Here is a 24,571-nt window from a genome sequence, read left to right as displayed (position 1 = left end):
GACCTTAAAATACTCAAGGCAAAGGTCCACGGTCATATGGGAAACGACAGCTGCAAGGGCAACAGGCAACTGTCAGAGATTATACTATATGCGGTTTAAGAATTGAGAAAGGGTTCATACGTTTCTGCCCAGAAGCTGCGTCTCCCCTCTCCAAGATTATCCTGTGGCTTCAACAATCACCACATTGTTTTCAGGCTTAGTCTTGTCGCTATACCATGTGGTATATTCGGCGTCTTTTGAGGCTCGATACAGGCCATTGATTGTCTCCAGCTGAAGCTCTAGAGACTTGAGGGAGAGAAATCCATCAAGCAGTTGATAAGTAAAATTATTTCACTTCCTTCGAGATACGAAGGTGAATTTCGCTGGCCGATAGCAGGATTCCAGTTCCGCATGATCATTGCCTAGTTGGATTGGAAAGCGTGCGTCACATTTCGATGGTAGGAATCACAAAGATTCGCGCAGAAATCATTTCTTTTTAATAGTTAGAATCAACATTTTTAGAAAAATACAATATACCATATTTCTTACCATATGTGATTGTGTGTTTCTTCTCAGGTTGTTAGCGTAATCTGATTTATTGCTCCATGGATTCGCTTGGATGTCATATCTAGTTGGAAAAAACGAGTTTGACTGAAGTATCGGACTTCACCTGCAGCAAAACAAATGATGCATATATTCAATCCATCGTTGTGGATAGATTGAATATATGCATCATTTGGATACTGAGGATCTTTCAGTATTGGTGTTGTGAGGTCTGCATTCTGTTGAGTTCTTCCATGATTGGTCTTTCATTCTCGACAACGCCATCCATTTTGGGAGAGAACGCAACACCGGCATCATAAGCGAACGTAAATTCGAGTCATCTTCGACCGCGAGACTATTCTCTTCCAACTATCTTGTCTCACCGAAAGAGAAAGACTGACCCCATATTCCACGATCTGGAAAGTCCCAATCAGTGTGGTCTAAGCCACTGAGCGTCTCGATGAACAGAATCCGCCTCCGAAAACACTCGCCGCATGACTGGCTTCAACGCACATGTGAAAGTCACAATTCGCGCAGGAAGGTCTCTTGAAAGCAATTGGCAGGTGGTAAATGGGTTCAAACAGGCCTCTGTATTGGCTGACATCTTTTGTTTCGCCAATGACGTACTAGGGAAGATCAGCTGATTCTTTCTAGTCTTCTGCCCAAGAACATCGTCTCTCCGGTGTGTATGTGGATATCCTGGTAGGTCGGCTGGGTTCCAGCCCTTGGGCCTTGAGTAGGTCGATAATAGAGGGTTGATGGGTTTCATAGACGTTCCGCCGGGCATGGGGCTAGCTCCTCGCTGCCGATATAGTGAAGGGGCGCGACGATATATATTCTTTTGCTCGTCAAGAATCGGGGGTTTTTCTTGTTCAATTGAATCGCCAACTCGTCGACAACTTCTTTAGAAGAGTTCAGAAGCACATCATGCCATTTCCGAGTGACTGTTCACATACCCCAGAAACAAGAGAATGATTCGCATTAGCCAAAATGCTTTTTCCATTGGGAAGAGCCCTTTAGTGAGGCGAATCTATGCAGTAGTTGACAATATGTTTCGAAGGCTTATATATCAGCCGCAGGAACGACTGCTTTGTTGATTATATTCTTCAAAGGGCGGAGGACTGTCTCATACAGGCCAATGGTGGGGAGACATCTATCGAGCTCTTGCAAGGACTGGCGCATAACCTCCAGGGCAAGGATTTGCCCGCAAGTTCGATGGGTTGAAAGATATGTCATGGTGCATAATCTGAGACCACTCAGTAACTTATTTCTCTTGCCCTTTACGCGTCCTGCCTGTCCACTTTGTGGTGAGAACCTCGTAGTAACGTCCGCGTGACTCCAGGCAATTGAAGCAATGAAGCAATTCGGACATTGAGAAGTAGCTCAATCTCCGAGCACAAAATGTCGGGAAAAGGATCACGGCTTCTCTATATCTGTCGGCCGCCTTCACCAGACCATTCACATACTCTCGCATGTTGTACCATAGGATGGAAATATACCCCGGTATTCTCAAACAATCAATTTGGTATTTTGCATTGTCAGGCATGGCATCAAATCTTGTGTTTATGACAGCGATAGCCTCTTGAAGATCGCCGTCGGCCTTCTGCTTCTCTCCACGGTGACATAGGGTTTTGAGGCCCTGACTTTGGTTTAGCCTGTCAATACATCCGCCTCCGCCTGTTTCGAGCAGGTGGAATGTGGCACCGATCAAGCTTGCACATTGAAGCCTGCATTCCTGTTTGCATTTGCTCACTGATTTAATCTTGATCGCACGGATGTGTGTCCATTATGCCATATGCCATTTTATTCCAAGATAGGCTTGCGGGCTGTTGGAGTTTGGCGTTATCGTGGAACGGCTTTTTGCGGGTATGATCACGGGTGTCCCTGGTTTTCATGAAAAAGACCTCACAAATGTGGGAGATTGTTTGCGCCGGCACTTGAGCATGTGCTGTGAAGACAAGAAACTGGGAATGACTCGCTGAAGTAGGACCAGCCTCGATCGATATCGCCAAGGGCATTTTGAGCAGATTGGTCCATTGTAAACTGCTTTTGGGGAAGTTTCGTCATCCTTTGAAACCGCAGTGAGATCTCCCCGCCACGCTGAATGAAAAACGGCCTGACCATCCATTGATTCCAACGAGGATCGATGATAAGCAGCCATCGAGGTGGCGCATCAGTCCACTCATCAGCGATATATTCGTTACAGGCTCTTGGGCCAGTCAGCACCAGAGCGGAATATCGAAGGTAAAGTCGGACAGACGCCCTATAGCATCGAGTAACTTGGAAATGGTGCCGATGAATGCATGACCTTTGGATTGCATCCCCGCTCAATATTCCATTATGCTATAAAGCACCGAGCATAAAACGTCGCATGCACTTTCTGTGAAGCTCCATTATTGGCATCGAACTTTCAATATAAATTTCCAATCTCTGAGGCCCTTGCTTCTTCTTCACAAGACCTCTTAGATAGAGCTTGTTGTGTATAACATACTCGGGATTGTCACCTTCCGTCCGCCAGACAATCTTTTGGAATGCCAGGAGGCTCAACGATCAATGTCCAGTGGGCACCGTAGCCATCAAAAGGAGAAATACAATCCCAAACCTGGGGCATTTTCTTGAGTTGGGGTTGTGGATCTGAGCAAGAAAGTCGAAGGACCTTGGGATTGTTGCAAAAACACACAATATCGCCTCTGCGACATTTGTGTCTCTAGTCGGTAATTGACTATCTCCGTTGCTCGCAGTTTAGATTTCACTGATGCAAGGTCCGACCGGAATCCTGACGCTGTATTCCACATTTTGAACATATCTCCTTCACAATGATGAAAGTCAGAGACCGGCAGGCGATCACCGTCCATGTGCTCTAGCTTGGGGAACGCCTCGACATCGGTCAGTTCTTCAGTAGTTCATCTGACAACAGTTAGCAAAACATGGATATTGATAGTCTTTTGGAAGTTTTTGCGCAGTCTGTTGGTAAATTGATTCCGAATGGCGAGAGCTTCTTTATCCAGATATTTTCGTTGTGATCGCGCGATCATATTTTTGGCAGATAATGAAATATTGAAAACGTGGACAGCTCTGATGGGGTGAAGTCTGTATTGATTCCGTATCTGTTCTGGGTCGTGGACGTAGTACCGTTCGCCAAGTGACATTATAGATCGGCCTCTGCCACGTCGGTCTGGTCCGGTATGGATCTCTTGGGCGCCGTTGCTCGTGTGGAAAACGGTATGCAAAATCAGGAGGCTTGAGGCGAGCGTAATCACCGAGGTGCCCTGCGAGCGAATTTGCATGTCGCAAGTCAGTGACTTCTGATGTGGAAGGACACCCAGGGGTTGAAATGTGTTGGAAGATCCGACATTGCATTTTCGAGGTAAGGGATAGCCCAAGAGGCACATCAATTGCGGATGGAGAGCCCACGTCTGGATACTCCGGAAGTATTTGGACAAAGACCTGGACTTTGGTGACCTGTCTCTATAGAAACTGGAAAGGCCGGAATCGAGAATATCAAGGCGTATAAAGCCGAAGGACAGCGATCTATTCAGCACTGCCTTCCTATCAGCCTATCATTTAAATTTGTCAGGCGATATCTGTTCCGGTATTCGGACTTGAGCGAACAGTCTCAACTCAGAATTCTCGTGATCTTCGACAACAGCAAGGTCATGGTTGATTGTACGTCTCGAATCTTGTAGACCTGAACTCCTATTCTCGGCTTTCAATGCTAGCTGGAGTCCGCTGATGGGTCCATGAATCCACTAAATTGGGTGATGCAGCCAGACAGGCGGAGGAGCTGTCTCAAATATAGGCTCGGCGTATGGGGAATTCCCAGCAGATCACGCGGTTTCCCTGCGATCTGCTCCAGAAACCTCACCAAATGTCCATCTCCCTTCCCGGCCAGGATAACTGCCACATGACATTGTAGCGTCCGTTGTACTTCCCTACTCAAGTAGGGCATTCGGAACGCCAGTCTAGCAGCCCTTTGTAGTGCAAAATGCATATGATGGCACTTTCTCAGACTTGTGAGAGTGCACAATCAGGGTAGCCAAATGGATGCAGACCGGATAGCACCTTTTAAGGAATGAAACCCTGGCACACCTTATCTAAACGCGTAGATGCAAGTGTTCCACAAGGCCTTCCGTGGACATTGCTGCTTGGTTCAATCTTCACCACACACTCTCGGAGATGCCTGAACGGCTCGGTCAAAATACGCCCGACAGACACCCATGGCCGAGGCATACCCGAATGAGAGTCAAAATCACAGGACGTCGTGAGACTGAAGAACACAACTAGCATCTTCTTCTTGTCCACTATCATCATGGCTCATGATGGCAACTCCTAAGCTGCTGTTGTGGAAAAGCTCCATTGGTGGGACCTTTTTCAAAGGTCGCGTGGTATTCAAACCTCTTTGCTTCCAATTATACCAATCATCGTAGTTCGATTGGTGTGACGGCTCTTCAATATTTGATCGGATCTTGCAAGACTGCCGACAATGCGGCCGGAACTGTGCAGATGAGCTCCCTCATTCTAACGAGTATTGTTTCTAGGGAGCATTGAAGACGTATGGAAGTTGAAGATGACTATCAACCTGACAGTAAGACTTTTAATGAAATAAAGTGCAACCATCGATGAAGCCGGTAGAACGGCCGAAAATTGATGATGATAGTTCTGGAGAAAGACTTGATTGGCCGCTCTTCATATGCCCAGACGCCGAGCTCTTCGTCATACCGGTCCAACCGTGCTTTCATCACCCACCTTCTCATGCCGATCCTGCGATACGTATAATCTGCCCAAAATGTGTGGCTTGAAGAAATGCGTCGAGCCCGGTATCCAGAGTTGTTGTAACGGAAGTCCGGAGCGACGCGGTTATATTGCACAAGGTACAGCCAGCGGGTTCGCTTTTCGATCTTGTATTTTCTCAGCCTTCCCTTTTCCATATTGGATCTGGACAACCCACTCATCAAAGAGCCACCCTTGCGGCGAAAAAAAGAATGGATGCGCCCGTTCCACGGGACCTCTAGTACGTCCCCAGTCGGCCAGGGATGCCGTTGACTCGATACTGTAACTGCCGATGTACTTGTGTCACCGTTCAACCCGGGTATTCAACCTAGCGAAACAAGGCGCGCAACACTTTCTGGGCAAATGTCTGGCTTTTGAAGTAACGAGTGTCAGATAACGTTCCGGCCCCAATAATGTTTGCTCATCGTGGTGTGCGATTGTCCCCGGAGCATATATCAAGTCACTCTGCCTCTTGCAATCATTTCGAATTCCGAAGAAAGAGAGCTCTTTCGGCGCAGGCTGTATATGGAGAGCTGCAAATCCCCAAGATCCATATTTGGGAGTCACCGACTAATCATACCGAGTGGCATACCTGTTGAAGTATAGTGCGTAATCAGGGCCTTCGGTGAGACCAGACAGGTTGCTATTGGATGCTGCCCCTCCCAGAGCACGAACCAGTACACCGAGCATCTCCCTTTAGCTGTTCGCCCGGGATCACCGCCACGGTCAGGTCCATATCGCTGTGATCATGACTTGTGACAGGTCTCAGAGCGTCCAGCTCGTCCTGCGAAAGAGGCCGGCGCTATTTTCCACACCAGGAGTGTACGACGGATTGACTTTCCCTCATTGGTTGAGTGCCACTTGCTGTGTACGCAGTGAATTTCAGGCTCATGTCTAGTCTTTCCCTAAGCTCTTCCCGAGAGAGGAATGCTTGTCTGGAATGTGGTCTACCAACCGCAGGCATCACTTGTTGAGGACGAGTGTATGGGAGGCTCTGGGCTCTAGAAGAGGTTGGATTTCCCTTCTTTCGGTGTGGAGAAGAAAGCAAAGCAACTGGTGACTGGGAAAAGCCACCTGCGCAGACAGCAGTAGTCGACTGCCTTGAAGCCGGACTGAGATCGCGACCTGGTGTATCTATAGAAAGAGTATTCGGATGTAAAACACAATGAGGGAGAACCCCCGATATAAGGTCGCATGGATAAGGAACGCTCGATTATCTCAGTTCACCCATTTGTGCCGCTCTCGGGGCTACACAAGGAGCCTCAAGTGGCAAGTCAACCTCCGCCGAGAGATCTAGACTGTGGGTTGGGGATTGTCGACTGCAGGGAGGCATCAGAATCCGCCCCGAGACGCGAACATCGGGGATTGCTTTCTTCCTTGAATTGCCAGACGCCAGCCCCCACGGCAAGGATAAGGCTTGGGTGACCTTCTTTCAAAGCATCGTCTTCCCAGTTCCTGCGTGACCGCGGATCAAAACCCGACGGGGTCTTTCGCGACGACCGTTTCGCAATTTTGGGAAATTGTAAGCGATGCTTACTCTCTTCCATGATCCGGCAATATGGCTCTCGGAGATATCAGTTAAGAAACCAAGAGACAGTGAAAGTCATATTGTATGGCATCGAGAACAGAAACGTGGCTGTCTGACAAGACGCCGTAAACATCGCTCTGGGGTTTGTGTTCGTGTCTTCGACACTTTGAGCGTGCGACATCGCCGAAATCCCTCGTGGTATCAGACACAGGGGTAGGCGATGGTTGACAATTTCTCTGCGCCTGTGCACGGGTTCATTCTGTGACAACTGAAAGGCTAATATCGCCGCGAAAGCTGTGGCACTCCCTGAAGCGTGTCGTACCAACTTAGCATCGATGCCGACGATGATTCATGTCTAACTCGAGTTAGTCGAGCTTGCACGGTTTCAAAGACCAGACAATATGATGCGAGCACTCACAATGTTCCAAGGTGACTTCATCATTTTGAACTTTCCAACCTTCATGGACTTTCTCGGGATATGTTTTCTATGTATATCCCGGGTCCAAACTCATTGAAGTACACCGGCTCAATTACAGGCTGGAGTATATGGGTATACAAAAGTTCCATCCCATTGGGAACATTATTCAGCCAATGTTATGTCGCCGGAATGTACAACCTCCCTTGATGAGCGACTAGATCGTGGGAACAACCAGGCAAACCGAGAAAACCATACCTTAGAACTTCTGTGTAGGATGCAAATCAGGTGATTCCCGCGAGTCCGATTGTCAGGCAGCTTGTCTATGTGTCGGAGCAGACCCCACTCCTAAGTTCGAATTTATTTCACACGCAAGGCGACACACCTGTCGCACAGGGAGCACCGCGTGTGCAGTGGCATAACCGGGTTTGCTCCGTCCAACAGAGCCGGGTATGGTGCGAGAATTGCGGACTTCTCATATCTGCGTCCCATTGCATCAACTCAAGCTGATACCGATGTGGGCAAACAACGCAACCAGCACCCTGGACGAGGAATTTGAACCTGGTGACTGCGTTAACGATATAGAACGGTGGGCAGGTATAGGAAAATACCTGGAGGTCTGGAAGGGGAACCTGATCGAACTCAGCCTCATGAATTTGCTTCCAGGTGCCTCGCGCACATCCAGGACGACCGTCAATACGTCAGGGCCAGCATCAACCGACCCAGTAGCACTATCAGAGTCTAGTGCAAGATTTAGTCGCTTCCTTGGTACTCGGGACAATCGACCTACCTGCTCATAGTTCCGACAAAAAGACAGAAGCCTGTCTGATCAAACCCCATGCCTTATTAACTACCAACTCGAGAGCAAGGCATGCGTTGTGAGTCATTTCGGTACAGAACAAGATGGTGACTGGGTCAATCCCGCGTGGGAGCCCATGCATTTGCTACCAGCCATCGGAAAGACAGAACACGACAAGATTGGTAGAAGAGAAGAAGGGAAAATAGGACGATAAGCAAAAGAAAAGAAAAAGTCACTCTGTACCTCCCAACAGGCAGCTCCATCCGCGAGATCCAGGCCATTATCAAGCGGACAGCAATGAATGAAATATATACAAGACTTGGTCAACTCGCCACGAAGCGAAAGCCAGACGGTCAGCTCAACGCCGTCGGGCAAGGGATGACCATAACAGATGAAATGCCGAGGTCGGCTGATAGGTACGGAGGGAATCAACATATAGCCAAGGGTAGAGGCATAGATCTATACAGGGATATACGGATCATGAAACACCGACAGAGTATACGAAACAAAACAAAAAAAAAAAAAAAAAAAAAAAAAAAAAAAAAAAAAAAAAAGAGGGAGAGAGAGAGAGGGAGGAGAAAAGAAAAGATGCCGCAAGTTGACCGGATGGATGTCTGGGAAAATACAGACGAAGGAGAGATGCGGCGATTGAAGCCGATTAAATACCCGCCATCCATCATGAATCCCAATCTTCATTCCCAACTGAAGAGAATGTTGTTTGACCCTCCATCTCATTCCCACCGTCATCTGCAGTGAAGAACCCCGGACTGAAAGCTGTGGAACAATACCCACAAATTCGTCCGAGTGGTCCACCAGTCAACGTTGGCTGATTCGGCGGGGAGACGATCATCATACGACGGACCACGCCACGCCTTGACCTCATCATGTTGTCTCTCTCCTCTTTCCCCTTCTTCCGTTCCTGACCCTGACGAGAATTATAAATATCTTCGTTGATCTACCTGAACTGCTATCAGTGTCTACATACTATTGCATTTACTGCTCACTACTTACGACTTACCACTTGCAATTACCATCAACTCTTCTCCCACCCTCCTACCACACCATGCAACTGTCCGCAACTCCGCCCTCCACACCTCCGCGCCCGGCTGCCTTCAACAAACGCCCCTTCTTCATCCCTGCAAAGCCCTCCAAATGGTCCGTTCTGCCTGTTGCCTGCCTTCGTCAAACAAGGGAACCCAATCATACTGACCTCGCCAGGTACCTACCCGCCATGGCCGTGATTGCACTCGGTAAACCCTCCTATCCCTTGCTCCGTTTCCCCGGATCTCCTTCCCCGGCGTCATGACATCACCACTTCACCCCATCCACCACACCATCACCATCGATTCCAATGCAATGAATGCCCAACTAACAAACGATCAGGCTTCGGCGCCGCAAACCTCTACACCAACCAGCAGCAGCGCCACGAAATGGCCCAGGAGGAATTCGAGCGCCTGCAACGCAACCGCCAACTCATGGACGCGTACGGCGAAAAGGACAACCTGCATGACATCGAGCGGGCGCTGGCCGTCTACGAGATCCAGTGAGTCGGCCTGTCCGATGACGGGTTGACTGCTTTTGTCCCTGTCTTTTCCATTTTCATTTCTACTGTCATGAACGACTTTGCAATGGAGTTTTAACGGCGTTGCGTGCCTAGGATGGTGCTGCTTACGGGGTTATGATCACCATCGACGATTTGCACATATTTTATTCGATGAGATGCTATGAGACATGCCGGACGTGTCTGTGTCTGTGTGTCTGTCTGTGTCTGCCTCTGGCGGACTGGATTTGGTTGATTGGGTTCATTTCGGGAGCGGTGTTCGGCAACGGCTCTTGGGCCGTTTGATTTGATTTTGGGTATTAGCGAAATATTGGAATATCATGATCATTTTTTATTTTCTGTATTTTAATTCGCAGTCCGTAGAGATGCAGGCAGGCAGGCAACCATGCAATCACCCGAGCTTCACTGACTGCGTACGTGGCCTGTTGGCATCGGTCGCTCGGTCGGCTACGTTATCGGCATCGATTCGGGCCATCGGATGCTCGCCATTCCCAATTCTCCACGCTGTGATACTTGATCCTGTCTGGGCGCCGATCGCTTCGATCACCCCACAATTGCACTGCCTCCTTTTGGTCGCAATCATGAGATTTGGTTACTCCGTCCGTACGGAGTTGGTTGCCCCGGTTTATGGTTTCCGATTTTCTGCTGGTCAGGTTAGGAGTGATATCATTTGATTAGAGCGTGCAGAGATATTCTGTACAAAAGACTTTTATTCATCGGCTTAGTTAACATCACTTGTTTTATGCAAAATGCCTGCCTGCCTGTCCAGGATCCCCAAAGCTCCAAAGAACAAGCCGGTAGAGTAGCTAAACATCCACCCTCGGCCCCTTGAAATTCTTCCTCCCGTCAATAATCCACTGCACGACCGAGACAATCACAATGATAGCGAACGCAACAATGCAATAATCTACCACCATTAGTCCTCCCCTAGACAAATAAATCAGGATGCGAATACTCACTCATACTACTCCCCGTAACCGGCCTCTCGGGCGGGAAAAGAAACAGCACCGTCGTCAGAGCAATGTACGATAGCGAGATCTATCATCATCATCATTATCAGCATCTCCTTTCTTTTCCATTCCATTCTGCCCTCAGACCTGACCCGAGGCGAGGAATACATACCATATCAATAACCCACCCCATCACACTAGGCACCTTCCAGTACCGATCGGGGAGGATGTTCCGGCCCCGCAGACAATTGACCGCGATGGGCATGGCGTAGGATAGATCGAGCGCGACGACCGAGGACGAGATGATGGCATTGAAGGCACTGGATCGATTAACTTCCTTGCTCTCGCTTCTTGAACTCGACAAACGATGATGAATGCGAACAGGTCAGGCCTACCTCGTCGATCCTAGATAAATGCATCCGAAGATCACCACCACCAGGGCTGTCAGGCCCAGCGCGTTGATAGGGACTCCAAGTTTGGGATGTACGCGCGCGAAGAATTTCGATGCGGGGAGACCGCCGTCGCTGATATCATCCAGATGAGCATGGCATTACCTTTTGGGTTCGAGGGGGGTGTTAGAAGGGCTGACGCACCGAGCAAACGCAAAAATCATCCGACTACTCGTCGTCATGACGCTGAGAGTCGCAAAGGCAAGACAAACAAGCGGGAGCCTAGCACGTCGTTAACACGTCTTCGTCATTCAACTCGAATTACGGGTAAGTCCAGCCAGGACATACATGAGCAGACAGATCGCCCCGGCGGTGTTCTTCGTCGCGTGCAGAAATATCTGCAGCAGCGGACCGGCGCTGGAATTGATCACCTCGTCGATATCGCCGGCCACGAAGAGCAGCACGATCAGGAAGACGGCGCCAGTGAAGGTTCCGATGCCGACGCAGGAGACCATGATCTTGGGGCCGCGGATGGATGGCTGCGGGACCTCTGCTGGGGTTAGTGTTTGGTTGAGGATGTTCGACATGAGTAAGTACCTTCGATCATATGTGCGACGGCATCCTGCGATATTTTGTTAGTTCGCATTGCGGATACGAATCGAGAGGGAACCCACAAAAGCAGTCACTCCCAAACCTCCTTGGAGAAGCTGTCGTTGTTAGCAGATCCTCTATCATCAAGCGATGGACATGGACAAACCCCCAACAACCAAGCGACGCCATCAGGCCCTATCTCATCAGCGACATTCTCTCATCGGAGACACGAACTTACACCCCGTCTGATTGACAAAGTCGCAGAAAACAAAACTACCCATCAGTCAGCATTCACCACCATCTCCTCCTCGGTCAGGCTCACTAAGCAGAGCTATAATCCGGCGACGCGCACGCCAACACTGTGATCGAGACCAGCGCAAACCCACCAATCGACCAAGTAACTGCCCCGAATCAGCCATCGCCCAAACGCAGCAGCAGGAGAGCTTACACGCGCCGCGATAAATGACCGGCAAAACGGAGTTCATGAACGCATTGACCACAAACGCAAGGATGGTGTATCCGACATAGATCAAAAACTGCTGCCAGCGCTGCCACACGAAATCCTATACCAATCGCATGCACATTAGAATAGTGCAGAGACGCTACACGGCGAACTCAAACTCACCGGATAAACCGCCGACACGATCCCGGCAATCAATTGACTCGACAGCAGCGCATTGGTCGCCACCAGGGCAATCTACAGGCGTCCACTCGGTTAGTTTTCTCGCTCGCCAACAGCCATCCTATCGAGGGGTTTGTTGCAAGGGTCGGTCGCATACCCATCCGGCAACATTAATCCACCCCGTTACCCAGGATAGAATGGGCACCCACTGCGGCCAGGATACTGGGTCGGTTAGTCTTGGCGGGAGGTTTTCGACTCGAAGGACAAAATAGAAGGCAAGTGTCACGCCACATACCAACTACGAGGCATCCAGTTAGTTCACTCGTTATGAGACACAAGTAAGGAGATGCGATGGAACTTACCAGCCACCCAATGATACTGGCCGCCCGCCCTGAATCAGATCAGAATCTGGTGCCAATGGGTTTATTTCGGCGAACTCACGTTGGATAAGCGGATAGGAATTCCGCCAGCGATGCGGCAATGCAGAGATTACATGTTCCAGCCGTGACGAGGCCTGTTGTCGTGAGAGATGTCTCATCGAGAGTATGGTGGAAGAGAACCTACCCCAAATAACACTAGTACTTCCACCCGAAGTCAAACTAATCGAAAGGCTCGCCGACAGCGCAGTCCACGACTAAACCAACACAATCAAATGAGATCAGCTTCCCCAGAGCCAAAGATAAGAGATAGCGGAGCGCCGGAACTTGCCGAGCCCAGTGCACGTCAGGTAAGTCTCACATTCAACACCGCAAACGCCAATCCCAACATCGATCTGGAAGCATCACATTAGCCACGAATAGCAGCAGCGATGGCGCCATACAGAGTCGAAAAGTTCCGTTGCAACTCGGCCTTATGGCCCATGCGAGCCAGCTGGGCGTCGTCCTCCGGGACATCGTGCGGTTTCTCGAAATCAGCCATAGCGACGGAATAAAATTTCCTCCCGGCTGTCAGATGAAAGGAACTTCGTCTGACAGGTCGTCATGCGAATTAAGGCTGATTATAAGCGGAAGTGTAGATGGCATCCCTTGACGGGCGCTGCGGAGATGCAAAGACGCCAAGATGGATGCGGAATGTCCATGCGGGGGAACCCTATCGGACTGCCGATCTGCTGTTATCGGGGTATCGCTGAGAGTAGGTTGACAGTAGTTTCCGCTAGTTGGGGCTGAATGGTCGGCTTATTATCATTAGGTGGATTGATTGGGTGGAGGGATGCTGCTTTGGAGGGGGTTGGGTCCGGTCGTGGAGTGAGTGATGGGTGCGTGTGCTGGCAATATTCTTTGGCACATGGGATAACCGGTAGAGGATGCGGCTTCTATATATTTTCTAGTTTCTTTAATAGTGTGCTAATGGACAGGATCAGCCTCGGTGACTTGTATATAATTTAATCCCGTACTTATTCACTAAGCTCGGTGAGCAGTAGAAATGAACAGGATTCTCGGACAGGAAGTGCCTACAGGGCCTCAGTTTGAGTCCTGCTTGGTTTACAAAAACCACCTACCAGCCGTTCCCTTGGCAACGATATGCACTAGGATGTGACATGTTGGTCGACTTTCAACATTAATATTCAAATCCAAAGAGCCTCACGCATTGAGCCACGCCGACTAGACTGACAGATTGACCTTGATGATAGTCGATTTCTCCGCCCTATCCATCTGCTACAGAACCCTCTGCAAATTAGTAGCATGCTATCATCCCTACTGCGGTCTTTACCACAACTCGGACGGAGATGGAAGCCACTGGACTTCTCCAACCCCAACTTCGTTCGAATACCGGAATACCACAAGATCGACGAGGAAACCCTCCCCGACTACGTTCCCTCGTAGTACTACCCGGCTCGAATCGGCGAAGTAATCTACGATCGGTATTAGGTCGTAGGGAAATTGGGCTTCGGATCTACTTCAACTGCGTGGCTTGCCCGGGATATGGAGTATGTTCTTAATATCTCCATATCAATGGTAATTGCATTAACTCATACATAAATCCAGCCATCGTCGCTACGTCACGCTCAAAGTCTTCCTCCAGTCTTCCAGCATGGGCCAGCAAATGGACCACGAGTTGAACATGTACCGACGCATGGAGCAGTTCCCCACGAGGCATCCCGGCCGTGACGCTATTCGAAAATTACTCGATACGTTTTATATCAACGGACCTGATGATTCGCACCGGTGTCTCGTCCATCGCCCACTATGGGAGAGTGTGCTGGCCTTCCTGCGCCGCAACCCCGTCGAGCGGCTGCCTTCAGCGGTGATAGTTTATGTTCTGCAGCGGTTATTCCTAACGCTCGATTACCTGCACACGGATTGTCAAATCACGCATACTGGTCTCTCACCTTACTTTTATCCTCTGCGTCGATCCACTGACCTGAAATAGACATCAAAGCCGACAACATCATGCTCGGAATCAACGACGACTCAGTCTTCCACGACTTCGAAACCAAAGAGCTCGAACACCCCGTCCCGAGAAAAGAAGTAGAAAATGGAAGAACAATCTACATGTCCCGGGATATCCGAATGCCTAAGAACATCGGTGCCCCGGTACTATGCGACTTTGGGTCGGCAGTTGTCGGCACCTCGCATTCGGAATTCGTCCAGCCAAATATCTACCGCGCTCCGGAGGTGATTCTTGGAGCGCCGTGGACACATAGTATTGATATATGGAATGTGGGATGTATGGTGAGTCTACCTGGCAATTGGGATCCTCCTGCGTAACTAGCTGAATGTCGATAGGTTTGGGATATTTACGAAGGCGGGTCCCTGTTCAGTGGTCGGGATCCTGAGTTTCAGAGATATCGCAGTCGAGCGCATCTGGCGGAGATGATTAATCTGCTGGGACCTCCGCCGGCGGGGGTTCTTGCGCAAGGGGGGCGGAGAGATGAGTTCTTTGAGGAGGGTAAGTCTTGTTGTTTGATGGTTTGTGCGGTCGCAAGTTCGGTTTACTGACCCAGCCGGTTTCTTAGGTGTATTTCGAGCGAAAGATCTATTAACAGATCGAGTTCCGCTGGAGGAACGAGAAACCACATTGCAGGGCGAGGAGGAAAGAGAGGCGTTTCTGCGGCTGATGCGAAAGATGCTGCAGTGGGAGCCTGGCAAGCGAGGCTCTGCTAAGGAGCTGGCAGAGGACGAGTGGATATTACGCGATCGTTCATAATCCGACCGTATACTTGGCTATCTAGGATGTGATTTCTATAGAAGATAGACAGGGATGTCAGCGTGACTCCTCCTGCAGGTGCGTGTCCCCAAGCCCCGTGAGTGTGCTCATCTCCTTCTCAACCCAGCCAGCCTCCTCTAAAGCAGCACCCAGTCACCGATAAACAAACCTATCATTAACTCTTATCACCCCTTGCTGACGATCAGACCGCCCCTCCCCGTCCGGTGATGAGTCGCAATGCCAAGCGCGCTCCACCGATCACAAGCCCGCCTCACTTGGTCTGGTGGAACGCCTCAACCTGCATGATCCGGATCCCTGACACTGATAGGAGACGTTCGACGGAATGTCCGGCCGGTTCTCCTTCCGTCGGGCTGTCTGGCTTTCTCTCTGCGCCTGTTGGCTGCGCAGGTCGGTGGATTTCACTCATTCCTTGCCTTGCTGGGAGGGACTAGGGGCTGAGGCTTTCTTTGTTCCGTTTATCTACCGGCGTCTGACCCGGGAGATTTCGCTCGACTCCATGCTCCGTGGACTATATCTGCTCGTTTGATATAACGTACCCCTGTCGGTTAGGGTATGCTTATACTTGCTTACTGGTCTCACGTGGATCTGATCGTTCATGCTTTGCTGCCCCACGTAGAGCTGACCACAGTCCGATATGCATATCAGTCGTTCGATATGTCTGGTTTTAACGACCTCGTTTACTGTCCAGCTGTCTAGTGCCTACGTCGCCCAGCCGAGGCAGATCGATTCGGAGAAATGCACCCAGTCGACCGTGGCGATTCTGTAAGACTGCTAATCCATGCGCGTTACATGAGTTAACAGCCCAGGGGAGGCGGGATGGCGGGTGTTGCGGCTGCAGTGAGTCTGTCTTTGTTTAAGGTTAAATGGCGCTAATATGCATCAGCAAGCGCTGGTCAACGCCTCCATCGATGATTTCGTCATCATCGAGTACCGGGATACGCTCGGCGGGAGAGTCTGGCATACGGACTTTGGGGCCGACCAGAATGGCAAGCCCTATGTCGTGGAGTTTGGGGCGAACTGGGTAGGTCTTCTCGGGTTGAGGTGATGATGGACTAATGTAGATAGTTGCAAGGTGTGGGGTCTAACGTGACGGGTATGTCTGTTCTATATTATCCTGGATGAGGCTAATCCTGTGCAGAAAACCCCGTCTGGACTTTGGTCAGTCTCACTCAGAGGATCTCATGACCCGGGCTCACCTAGCCAGGCCCAAAAGCACAAGCTCAAAAACACCTACTCCAACTACGACAACATCCTCACCTACGATGAAACCGGCTACACCGACTACCGGGACATCCTGGCCGAGTACGCGCAGGCCAGCAAGATCGCGTCCCGAGAAGCCGGTCGGATTCTCTCTGAGAATCTGCAGGACCAGACGGCACGCAGCGGACTCGCACTGGCCGGCTGGCGACCTCGCAAGGACGATATGAAAGCGCAGGCCGTGGAGTGGTGGAACTGGGGTAGCCTACTCTCCTCATCCATCCTCTCACTATCCCGTCACAGCTAACAAGAGGAAAGACTGGGAAGCTGCCTCGTCCCCCGAAACCAGCTCCTTCGTGTTTGGCATCGCCGGCGAAAACCTCACCTTCAACCAATTCGGCCCCGCCAACCACCTCGTCCTCGACCCGCGAGGCTACAACCACCTCATCACCGCCGAAGCCGCCACCTTCCTGACCCCCAACGACCCCCGGTTGCACCTCAACACGCCCATCACGCACATCTCCCACTCCCCCTCGGGGGTGACAACCCACACGGCAAACTCCACCTGCCACACCGCCGCCTACGCAATCTGCACCTTTTCCCTGGGCGTGCTCCAAAACTCCGCCGTCACCTTCTCCCCACCCTTACCCCCGTGGAAACAAACCTCCATCCACAAATTCAACATGAACACCTACACCAAACTCTTCCTCCAATTCCCATACACCTTCTGGCCCACCTCCTCCGAATTCCTCCTCTACGCCTCCCCGTCCTCGCGAGGCCTCTTCCCCGTCTTCCAATCCCTCTCCTCCCCCTCCTTCCTGCCCAACTCCAGCATCCTCTTCGCCACCGTCGTCGCAGACCACGCATACCGCGTCGAGCGCCAGTCCCTATCCCAAACCAAATCCGATATAATGTCCATCCTCCGCCAGATGTTCCCGGACATCGACGTCCCCGAGCCAGTCGCGTTCACCTACCCGCGCTGGTCCACCGAGCCCTGGAGTCTGGGCAGTTACTCGAATTGGCCCGCGGGTACGACGTTGGAGATGCATCAGAATTTGAGGGCGAATGTGGACAGGTTGTGGTTTGCGGGCGAGGCCACGAGTGCGCCGTATTTTGGGTTTTTGCACGGCGCGTGGTTTGAGGGGAGGGATGCGGGGAGGGAGGTTGCCGATCTATTATTGGGGAGGGGTTGTGAGGAGGAGGGAAGTATGAAGAAGGGGAGAGGGAAGGGGAGGAAGGGGGATGGGGAGGGAGGATGTGGACAGCGTACGCATTATGAGGTTTTGCATGGTACGACGCCGGCGGAGGCGTATTCGGGGTTGAATGGGTGGCCCGGGGGGTTGGATTTGAGTAGGAGTGAGGATGGGAAGGAGAGGGAGGATTTATGATATTTGTTTATTGGATTGGATTGGATTGGATAGGTGTTTGGTTGGGTTATGGCTTATTGGTATTCTGGTATGATGTGTTTAAGGACTGATATCTGTCAGCGGATGGTTCATTTCGGCATCTAACTCAATCTATCTTTGAACCTTCTAAAGAGCCCCTCGATCCCAATCAACTACCTCAACACCGTATAATGCGGCATCCCACAAACCGCCGGCCCAACCCGCGTCCAACTCCTCGCCGCCTCCTTCTCCCTATACGCCCTCGCCAACTCCCTCACCTCCTCATCCACCGTCTCCCCGACCTCCTCCAACACCCTCACCACCTCCGTCCTCTCCCACGCCAACGCCTGCACCACCGGCACCTCATACAACCCCCTCTCATACATCGCATGCCTCCCCAGCGGCAGCCCATGCCGCACCAACGCCCTCATCAACTTCGCATTCCCCCTCTGACAGATAATCGCCACCAGCTCCGCCACCGCATCCTCCGCCTCGACCTTCTCCTCCGCGAACCCATCCAGCCCGATCACCCCACACTCCAACAACTGCACCGCCACGCCCGCGCAGTCCACATTCAGCGCTGCGATCTTGAACACCGAGCACCAGTCGCTTTTGCCTAGATACTTCGCTACCCCCGCGTCCAGAAGAACCCGGGCCGCAGCCCAATGATTCCCCCAGGTAGCAGCGCGCAGGGCATCCGCGCCGGGATGTTGCGTGCGCGCGACGTTCACGGCGCTCGTGCTCGGGGCCAGACTTGCCCCCCGGGACAGCAGGAAGTGCAGGGTGGGGAGCTGGCCGGTCCAGGCGGCTTGGGCGATGGGGGCGGCCATGGCGTGGGATTCGAGGTAGTTCATGACGGAGTTGAGGTCTGCGCCGGCGTCGAGGAGGAGGGTGATGATGTGGATGTGGCCGGCGCGACAGGCGGCGCGGAGGCCGTCGCAGAGGAGGTAGGGCGAGGAGGAGAGGACGCCGTCGTAGTGCGAGAGGAGGAGGGAGGTGGTGGGGAAGGAGGAGGGGTCCGGGGAGATGGAGTGCACGAGGGCGTATTGGTAGGTGAGGTCGGATTTGGAGAGGGTGGAAGGGGGGCTGAGGAGGGTGGTCAGCGTGGGGATGTCGTTGCGTTGGGCGGCGACGAGGAGAGGGTTGGGGCGGAGGGCGCGTCGGGGGACTTGGTCGGGGGATTGGAAGGGGGCGTTGTGTGCGAGGAGGGCGTGTAGGGCCGCGGAGTTGTGCGTTTCGACGGCGGCGAGCAGAGGGAGTTCGATGGGGTTGGCGGCGCCGGGGTCGAAGATGGCGGTGGTTTCGTGGAAGTCGATCTGGGGGAGCAGGCGGTTGAGGACGGGCATCTGGTCGGTGTAGATGGCGGCCAGCAGGAGGTCGATGGGGGTGATTTTGGGGGTGGTCTTGGGGTTGGGCCGAGTGCTGGTGCGGGCATTGCGCAGAAGAGCGGGTTTGACCTTCGCACTGAGGGTCATGAGAAGTCGGTAGCGAATTGTGTCGTCGTCTGGAGTTTCTGCGGTCTCATTGCTGTCTTTGTCCTGCAGCTGATCGATGAGATCGTTCAGCAGAGTCGAGACTTGCGCGTATTCAGCTCCTTCGCGCACATGCGGTCGAAGCAGCAGGTACTTGGCGAAGAATGCGCATTTACTGCCTTTCTTTGGATCCAGAGAGAACCATTGAGGCCATTTGCCATAAGAAGTACGCCCGTACGCGCGGCGGATCTCCAGATCAAAAGTTCCTGGTGCGGTCAGATGGGTTGCTGAGATCAGGGCAGGGAGACTTACGGTTAACAAGACGCAGATCGGCCGAGGCGTAGAAGCCCTCGCGAGTGGTAATTAGTTTATCGAGGATTTGGCCGAAAATCTCGAGGGGGAGCGAAGGCAGAGACATGATGGTGAGTTGAAGAAGAATGCGACACGGTGGAAGAAAGCCAGAAATGATGTTCAATTGTGGGGCGAAGGATTCGCGACGAGGCTGGACTAGCACCACTCGAGGATTCCCACTACTGCAGACTAGAACTGGCTATACACAAATGAATCAAATCATCAAGTCCCGTTGGCAGGCTGCTTCCACTCCTTTCCATCCACCGTCGTCGTCAACGTGCCATTCGCCTGGAAAATGTTGGTCATCGAGTCGATCTCCAGGTGGAATCCCCCGGGGCTGGTCTTCTTGGTCGCCTTCTGCTCCCCGGTCGACGTGAGGTCCGAATACCAGTCCACCTTGTTGATCGTGAGGTTTTCAATCGTCCGGGTGACCTTCTCAGACCCCTCGATGACAATTTTCCCGTCGTCGGAATAGTTGCGATATGTCACCGCCACCGTCTTCATCAAGTCCTCTTCATAGGTAACCGACACCGAGGCAGTTCCCGAGCTCTTTCCATGCAGCGTGTAATTGCCTGAGGTCGGGTACGGACGCTCTGGGGTCTCGTCGCTCTCGTCGAAGGGCACGCCCCAGGGGACTTCGTCCGCGACAGGCTCGACGGGATCCAGGTTCAGCGGCTCTCGACTCGTCAGATGTGCCACCATTAGCCGAGTAACGCGACCTCCGGGCGCTGTCGACTTCGGGCAGGGGAGGGGATTCTTCCCACCGCAGGCAGGAGATACGACGAGGTTCTCGGTATACGCGATGCGAGTCCCGTCAAACGACCACTTCGGGTCCGCCGCAGCATTCCAGTTCGGGTCGTTGATACTGCCAGGACTACCGTCTCCTCCGGCATTAATCTGCTGACCGAAGTAGTCCTCACGGTCGCCGTCATGATCGAGCAACCACGGCAGGAAGAACCGACGGGCTCCGTTGTTGCGAGTCGACGAGGCCGCCGTGGTAACGACCATATCAATGATCGGTGGAATGCCGCGCATGCCGGCCATAAACATCTGACGGCCCGTACCGCGCGTGTCCAAGATGACCTGAGAGCGGTCGTCGGGCGAGATATCAATGGGGTCGACGTATTCCGGATGGCTGGTCAGACGACGCACCTTACCGGTGGTCAAGTCGGCAGCGAAGACGTCGATGTTGCATGATTCCAAGGGACTTCCAACGTAGATGACCTCCTTTCCGCGGCCACTGAAGCCACGCAGCTCGCCGACTGCGATCGCGGACTCGTTGAAGACCAACCGGCCGTTCTTCGCGCTGATCGGCTGCGGAGACGTCGCATCGAACAACGTAGTAGCCTTCACGACATCATACCCCGGGGCGACCGAGGAGTCATTAAACTGCAGGCGACCAAAGTAGGCGAACTGGTCCATTTTTCCACTGTTGAAATTAAACACGTTGAATCCGAGATGCACGTTATCCGGATGGATGCGCAGCTCGCGAATATCCCCGCCGCTGAACCGGATCGGGTAGATATGCACCTTGTCCGGGGTACATTCCTTGCTGGGCAGCTTTGCCGAGCCACAGTCGACGATATTTGATCCGATCATGACCCGCTTGCCATCGAAAAAGGCCTGGGGATACGGGGTCAACTCGGTGCTGCCGACCTTGTTCTTCTCCGGGACGCCGCAGGTAATGCACTTCCAGGGGTCGCCGTTGGGGAAGGTCGTGTTGTCTGTCTTGACGATAACCAGCTGCGTACCGTTGTAGATACTGTCCCGGGCCCCGGCAAAGTTCACACTGACAATGACATGCTTATTGTCAGGCAGGAAATTGCCGCTCTGGACCTGCGACGACTGCAACATACATCCCGTCCGACGGGGGTTGATCTGCGGGGTGCAGGAACCATTCTTGTCGTTTGGCGTGACAGGGGGCAGGGGGAGCTCCGTCACCACGATTGGCTCCGGAGAGGGAGGGGCAGAGCGTCTATGTAGATGTGTCGAGGCAAGGGCTTGTGCAGAGGCAAGTAGCCCTAAAACCGTTCCTGTGGCAAGACGCATAACGAGTGAATGGAACAGATTGAGGAACTGATTGGCAAGAGAAGTCCTGAATTCTCCCTCCTTTTATACCTGAACCCAGCCTCACACGACCAGATGTCCACGGACACAACGCCGTCGCCGTTATAACGATCAACCTTCTTCAGGCCCACCCCGGAATCCCCGGGCCACAGACAAGCATTGGCGGCGAACCCTGAAAAAGCGTATCCGTATCGGTTCCCGGATTGGGAAAGCGCCCGTGTTCTTTACTCCATCGGTCGAGGATCATCGCTCTATACGACTGCACATCCCTCGGTTCAGACACGGGAATCAGGATTCGAATGAACCTGTCGGCCTTGCACATGCACTGCCTGCCCTATGATTTCTCATCCGGGGGATTATGTGCCGAGCAAACGTGGCCCTGTGGAGCGGATGCTTCGTAGCCGGCACGATGCATAAACTTCCATTTGATCGCGGGGCTATTTGGATAAAACGAAGTTCTATTCCGGGAATTCTTTTCTGCAGTTCTTAATTGAATTAGACGTTGAATAACTCCTCGGCATAGTAATGACCGAAACACCCCTCTCCTTGACACTACCATACACTGACCCCCTCAAGCAACAACACTCAACATTTTAGAGTGCAGTAACCCCTAAGCGCACCAGAAGTTCACATAGCAATAAGGCTTTCCATCATCATCGGTATCACACTCATCCGCTAAGGGGAAAAAGTCCTCGTTCGGGCAGGTCGCGAGACACGTCTTGTAGCTTCCGCAGGGCGCGTCATCTATTGATATTAGCATCTGGCATTTAATCAAAGGGTTATGGGGGGACATACAAGGGTTAGGATCCGCTGCACCAGCATCTGATTGATCAGCACCGGACTGCGCGAAAGCAACGGCAGTCAGGCCGAGGATGGAGAAGACGGAGGAGAGATGCATTTTCTTGTATTGTTAGCGTTTCATGAAATAACCACTCGGGAAGCGGTGCAATACCAACCAAGATCAAGACTTATGTCAAGGTTCAAGTGTGGTTAAGGTGCAAAGTTGGAATATTTGGTGCTCATGTCCCCGGGGATTGGCGTTTTATATTTGTTTACAACAGGAATGTAGGGATGGTCAAGCTCATTGCTGTATGCGTCCCTTGCATTCCTGAATACGTCACGGCTGAGCTTGGTTTGTTTTGTTTGATTGAGTTGAGAGCTCTGGGCTTTAATGTCTTGTTATATTGGCACGGGGTGGCCTATTTCATAATATGTTGGTTGATGTTGGTCAATCACTGCTTAAGTCTGGTGCTTACACGCTATTGGTTTCCTCGCAACATTCCAGACCCTTGTGAGAATTTCAGCCGTCAAGCCTCCCTCAACAAGCTTTCAACCATAATCCTAGCTTCTAGGATATTGAGAGACTATCATTTACTGCTTATGCTGCTAGCTTTCCCTATTCCAGGTTTTTTACCATGTCAACTTGTCATGAGACCAGTGTCATTCCTTTTGTGCAGGGCATTGCCTCGTAGCAACTAGTACCAAGTGACAGACAATAAGCTAATAAGCTGTTTCAATTTGGCCTAGTGCGATCCAGTCTATTTGTGATAGGCACACAGTCAGCGTCATCCGGATCACGATCAGTCCAGGTCCACTCTTTGGTAGATAATAGTTCGACCTGTCTCATATTCTTACTAGACGGACTTTATTGAGCGCTGATTCAATCGATGGGGACATTAAAGATTAAAATGCATGTCTTAGACTGGCATTCAATGGCATGGTTCTCAAATACTTAGATGACCCTACAGCGGAACTCATTATCAAGCTAGAATCAAATTCTAAACCTTATAATACCTAGAATTCGTAGCATAAAGCACTTCCACTATCGAAATCATTAGATCTCGGGTTACCAAAACTCCAGACCCCCACTCAAGCCCCGATGGCAAACTAAAGATACTCGACATCCCCACATCAATTAATATTAAGATTCCCATTGTCTGCTCAAGGGGCTTGTGAATTATTTTCGGTCAAACAGGGCTGGAATAAATCTGAATTTTGATGTTACTACAGTGATATCGTGATGCGAATCTAACGCTCCACGGAACGCTTTGAAAGGTCCACGCTACAATATACGGGAGTTAGACTCAGGATGTCGACTGCCCTCATCGTGTGTGCTTTGAAGATTGGAGATCGTGATTTGCTACCTTTCTCCTTACTGCCAGTCGGACAATATCCATACTGAAATATTCGAGCATAGGCTTGGCGGTTTCATAGTGAGTTTACGTCATTTAATTCGAATTCACACTGGTCTTCTCTACGTTGAATGATGCTCAGCAATCTGACTACACCGATATTTGATAGATGACTTTATGATTCTCTCTAGCGTCTCAGAGCCAATTATATCTTGAAGGGAAAGATCGTCTATAAAGGTACTTTGACTGCAACTTCAGTTTGATATTTTCTCTGCGAGCTTTCCAGCGAAATCGGCGACTTTTATCATATTCTGTACGAAACAGATGAAGGAAAAGTCCCTTTGGTTGAAATTTAGAGAGACATCGGGATGCGCTTGACGCAAGCTGCAGAAGGATCTCCAAGATCGATTCAAGCTGTGGCCAGACCGTAGCTTTCTCTCTGTTGCCTTCCAATGTTGTGGTCCAGTTTCACGGTGGGGGAATGACTCGAGAGCTGATCTGCAAACAGAGCGGGGCATACATTGTAGATGAAACAGATTTTGCATCGTCGTCGGGACTTGACGATCCAGCTTCTGAGTATGCCGTCTCTCAAGAGTCCGATCCAGTGCAGCTATCTGAAATCCTCTACGCCGTAGATATCGCCACAAAAACA

At 51.6% G+C, this 24,571-nt stretch overlaps 11 protein-coding genes across 11 annotated transcripts; 4 read left to right on the top strand and 7 right to left on the bottom strand.

The window, feature by feature from the left end:
• Positions 1-609: 609 nt before the first annotated feature.
• On the bottom strand, positions 610-1,655 carry P170DRAFT_180787 (uncharacterized protein). Its single transcript, XM_024842663.1, has 3 exons — positions 1,479-1,655; positions 739-1,424; positions 610-681 (listed from the first exon to the last, which is right to left on the bottom strand). Exons 1-2 carry the CDS (start codon positions 1,523-1,525, stop codon positions 953-955), a joined length of 519 nt encoding a protein of 172 aa, XP_024704635.1. The 5' UTR covers positions 1,526-1,655; the 3' UTR covers positions 610-681; positions 739-952.
• Positions 1,447-2,540, bottom strand: P170DRAFT_495176 (uncharacterized protein; the record flags this gene model as incomplete). Its single annotated transcript, XM_024854081.1, has 2 exons — positions 1,447-2,249; positions 2,296-2,540. 2 exons carry the CDS (start codon positions 2,538-2,540, stop codon positions 1,787-1,789), a joined length of 708 nt encoding a protein of 235 aa, XP_024704634.1. The 3' UTR covers positions 1,447-1,786.
• Positions 2,541-4,771: 2,231 nt separating this feature from the next.
• On the bottom strand, positions 4,772-5,450 carry P170DRAFT_475630 (uncharacterized protein; the record flags this gene model as incomplete). The annotated part of the gene is made up of 2 exons (XM_024853280.1): positions 4,772-5,017; positions 5,223-5,450. The coding sequence occupies 2 exons, from the start codon at positions 5,448-5,450 to the stop codon at positions 4,772-4,774; spliced, it is 474 nt and encodes a 157-aa protein (XP_024704633.1).
• Positions 5,451-7,844: 2,394 nt separating this feature from the next.
• On the top strand, positions 7,845-8,588 carry P170DRAFT_436922 (uncharacterized protein). The gene is made up of 2 exons (XM_024849253.1): positions 7,845-7,976; positions 8,026-8,588. The coding sequence occupies exons 1-2, from the start codon at positions 7,886-7,888 to the stop codon at positions 8,115-8,117; spliced, it is 183 nt and encodes a 60-aa protein (XP_024704632.1). The 5' UTR covers positions 7,845-7,885; the 3' UTR covers positions 8,118-8,588.
• Positions 8,589-9,265: 677 nt separating this feature from the next.
• On the top strand, positions 9,266-9,581 carry P170DRAFT_475629 (uncharacterized protein; the record flags this gene model as incomplete). Its single annotated transcript, XM_024853279.1, has 2 exons — positions 9,266-9,284; positions 9,418-9,581. 2 exons carry the CDS (start codon positions 9,266-9,268, stop codon positions 9,579-9,581), a joined length of 183 nt encoding a protein of 60 aa, XP_024704631.1.
• Positions 9,582-10,401: 820 nt separating this feature from the next.
• Positions 10,402-13,065, bottom strand: P170DRAFT_357806 (amino acid permease; the record flags this gene model as incomplete). Its single annotated transcript, XM_024844245.1, has 19 exons — positions 10,402-10,502; positions 10,555-10,633; positions 10,718-10,865; positions 10,941-11,069; positions 11,139-11,216; positions 11,283-11,487; positions 11,532-11,556; positions 11,609-11,641; positions 11,692-11,720; positions 11,764-11,798; positions 11,848-11,926; positions 11,974-12,088; positions 12,151-12,222; positions 12,305-12,369; positions 12,510-12,538; positions 12,589-12,661; positions 12,712-12,781; positions 12,886-12,919; positions 12,968-13,065. The coding sequence occupies 19 exons, from the start codon at positions 13,063-13,065 to the stop codon at positions 10,402-10,404; spliced, it is 1,497 nt and encodes a 498-aa protein (XP_024704630.1).
• Positions 13,066-13,829: 764 nt separating this feature from the next.
• On the top strand, positions 13,830-15,305 carry P170DRAFT_455994 (kinase-like protein; the record flags this gene model as incomplete). Its single annotated transcript, XM_024851586.1, has 6 exons — positions 13,830-13,958; positions 14,016-14,074; positions 14,133-14,467; positions 14,518-14,819; positions 14,874-15,036; positions 15,104-15,305. 6 exons carry the CDS (start codon positions 13,830-13,832, stop codon positions 15,292-15,294), a joined length of 1,179 nt encoding a protein of 392 aa, XP_024704629.1. The 3' UTR covers positions 15,295-15,305.
• Positions 15,306-15,632: 327 nt separating this feature from the next.
• P170DRAFT_509895 (putative flavin containing polyamine oxidase) lies at positions 15,633-18,046 on the top strand. Its single transcript, XM_024854720.1, has 7 exons — positions 15,633-16,077; positions 16,122-16,152; positions 16,199-16,336; positions 16,381-16,408; positions 16,454-16,473; positions 16,520-16,772; positions 16,831-18,046. Exons 1-7 carry the CDS (start codon positions 15,950-15,952, stop codon positions 17,898-17,900), a joined length of 1,668 nt encoding a protein of 555 aa, XP_024704628.1. The 5' UTR covers positions 15,633-15,949; the 3' UTR covers positions 17,901-18,046.
• On the bottom strand, positions 18,023-19,787 carry P170DRAFT_509894 (uncharacterized protein; the record flags this gene model as incomplete). The annotated part of the gene is made up of 2 exons (XM_024854719.1): positions 18,023-19,635; positions 19,682-19,787. The coding sequence occupies 2 exons, from the start codon at positions 19,785-19,787 to the stop codon at positions 18,071-18,073; spliced, it is 1,671 nt and encodes a 556-aa protein (XP_024704627.1). The 3' UTR covers positions 18,023-18,070.
• Positions 19,788-19,942: 155 nt separating this feature from the next.
• On the bottom strand, positions 19,943-21,769 carry P170DRAFT_408469 (saponin hydrolase precursor; the record flags this gene model as incomplete). The annotated part of the gene is made up of 1 exon (XM_024846733.1): positions 19,943-21,769. The coding sequence occupies one exon, from the start codon at positions 21,767-21,769 to the stop codon at positions 19,943-19,945; it is 1,827 nt and encodes a 608-aa protein (XP_024704626.1).
• A 628-nt stretch (positions 21,770-22,397) lies between these two features.
• Positions 22,398-22,685, bottom strand: P170DRAFT_475623 (uncharacterized protein; the record flags this gene model as incomplete). Its single annotated transcript, XM_024853278.1, has 2 exons — positions 22,398-22,531; positions 22,583-22,685. The coding sequence occupies 2 exons, from the start codon at positions 22,683-22,685 to the stop codon at positions 22,398-22,400; spliced, it is 237 nt and encodes a 78-aa protein (XP_024704625.1).
• Between the last annotated feature and the right edge of the window lie 1,886 nt (positions 22,686-24,571).

This window comes from Aspergillus steynii (genome assembly GCF_002849105.1).
Source record: "Aspergillus steynii IBT 23096 chromosome Unknown P170scaffold_4, whole genome shotgun sequence".
Taxonomy (NCBI): Eukaryota; Fungi; Ascomycota; class Eurotiomycetes; order Eurotiales; family Aspergillaceae; genus Aspergillus; species Aspergillus steynii.
The sequence above is the reverse complement of the archived record's forward strand: the minus strand, read 5'-3'. Positions and strand labels throughout refer to the sequence as shown.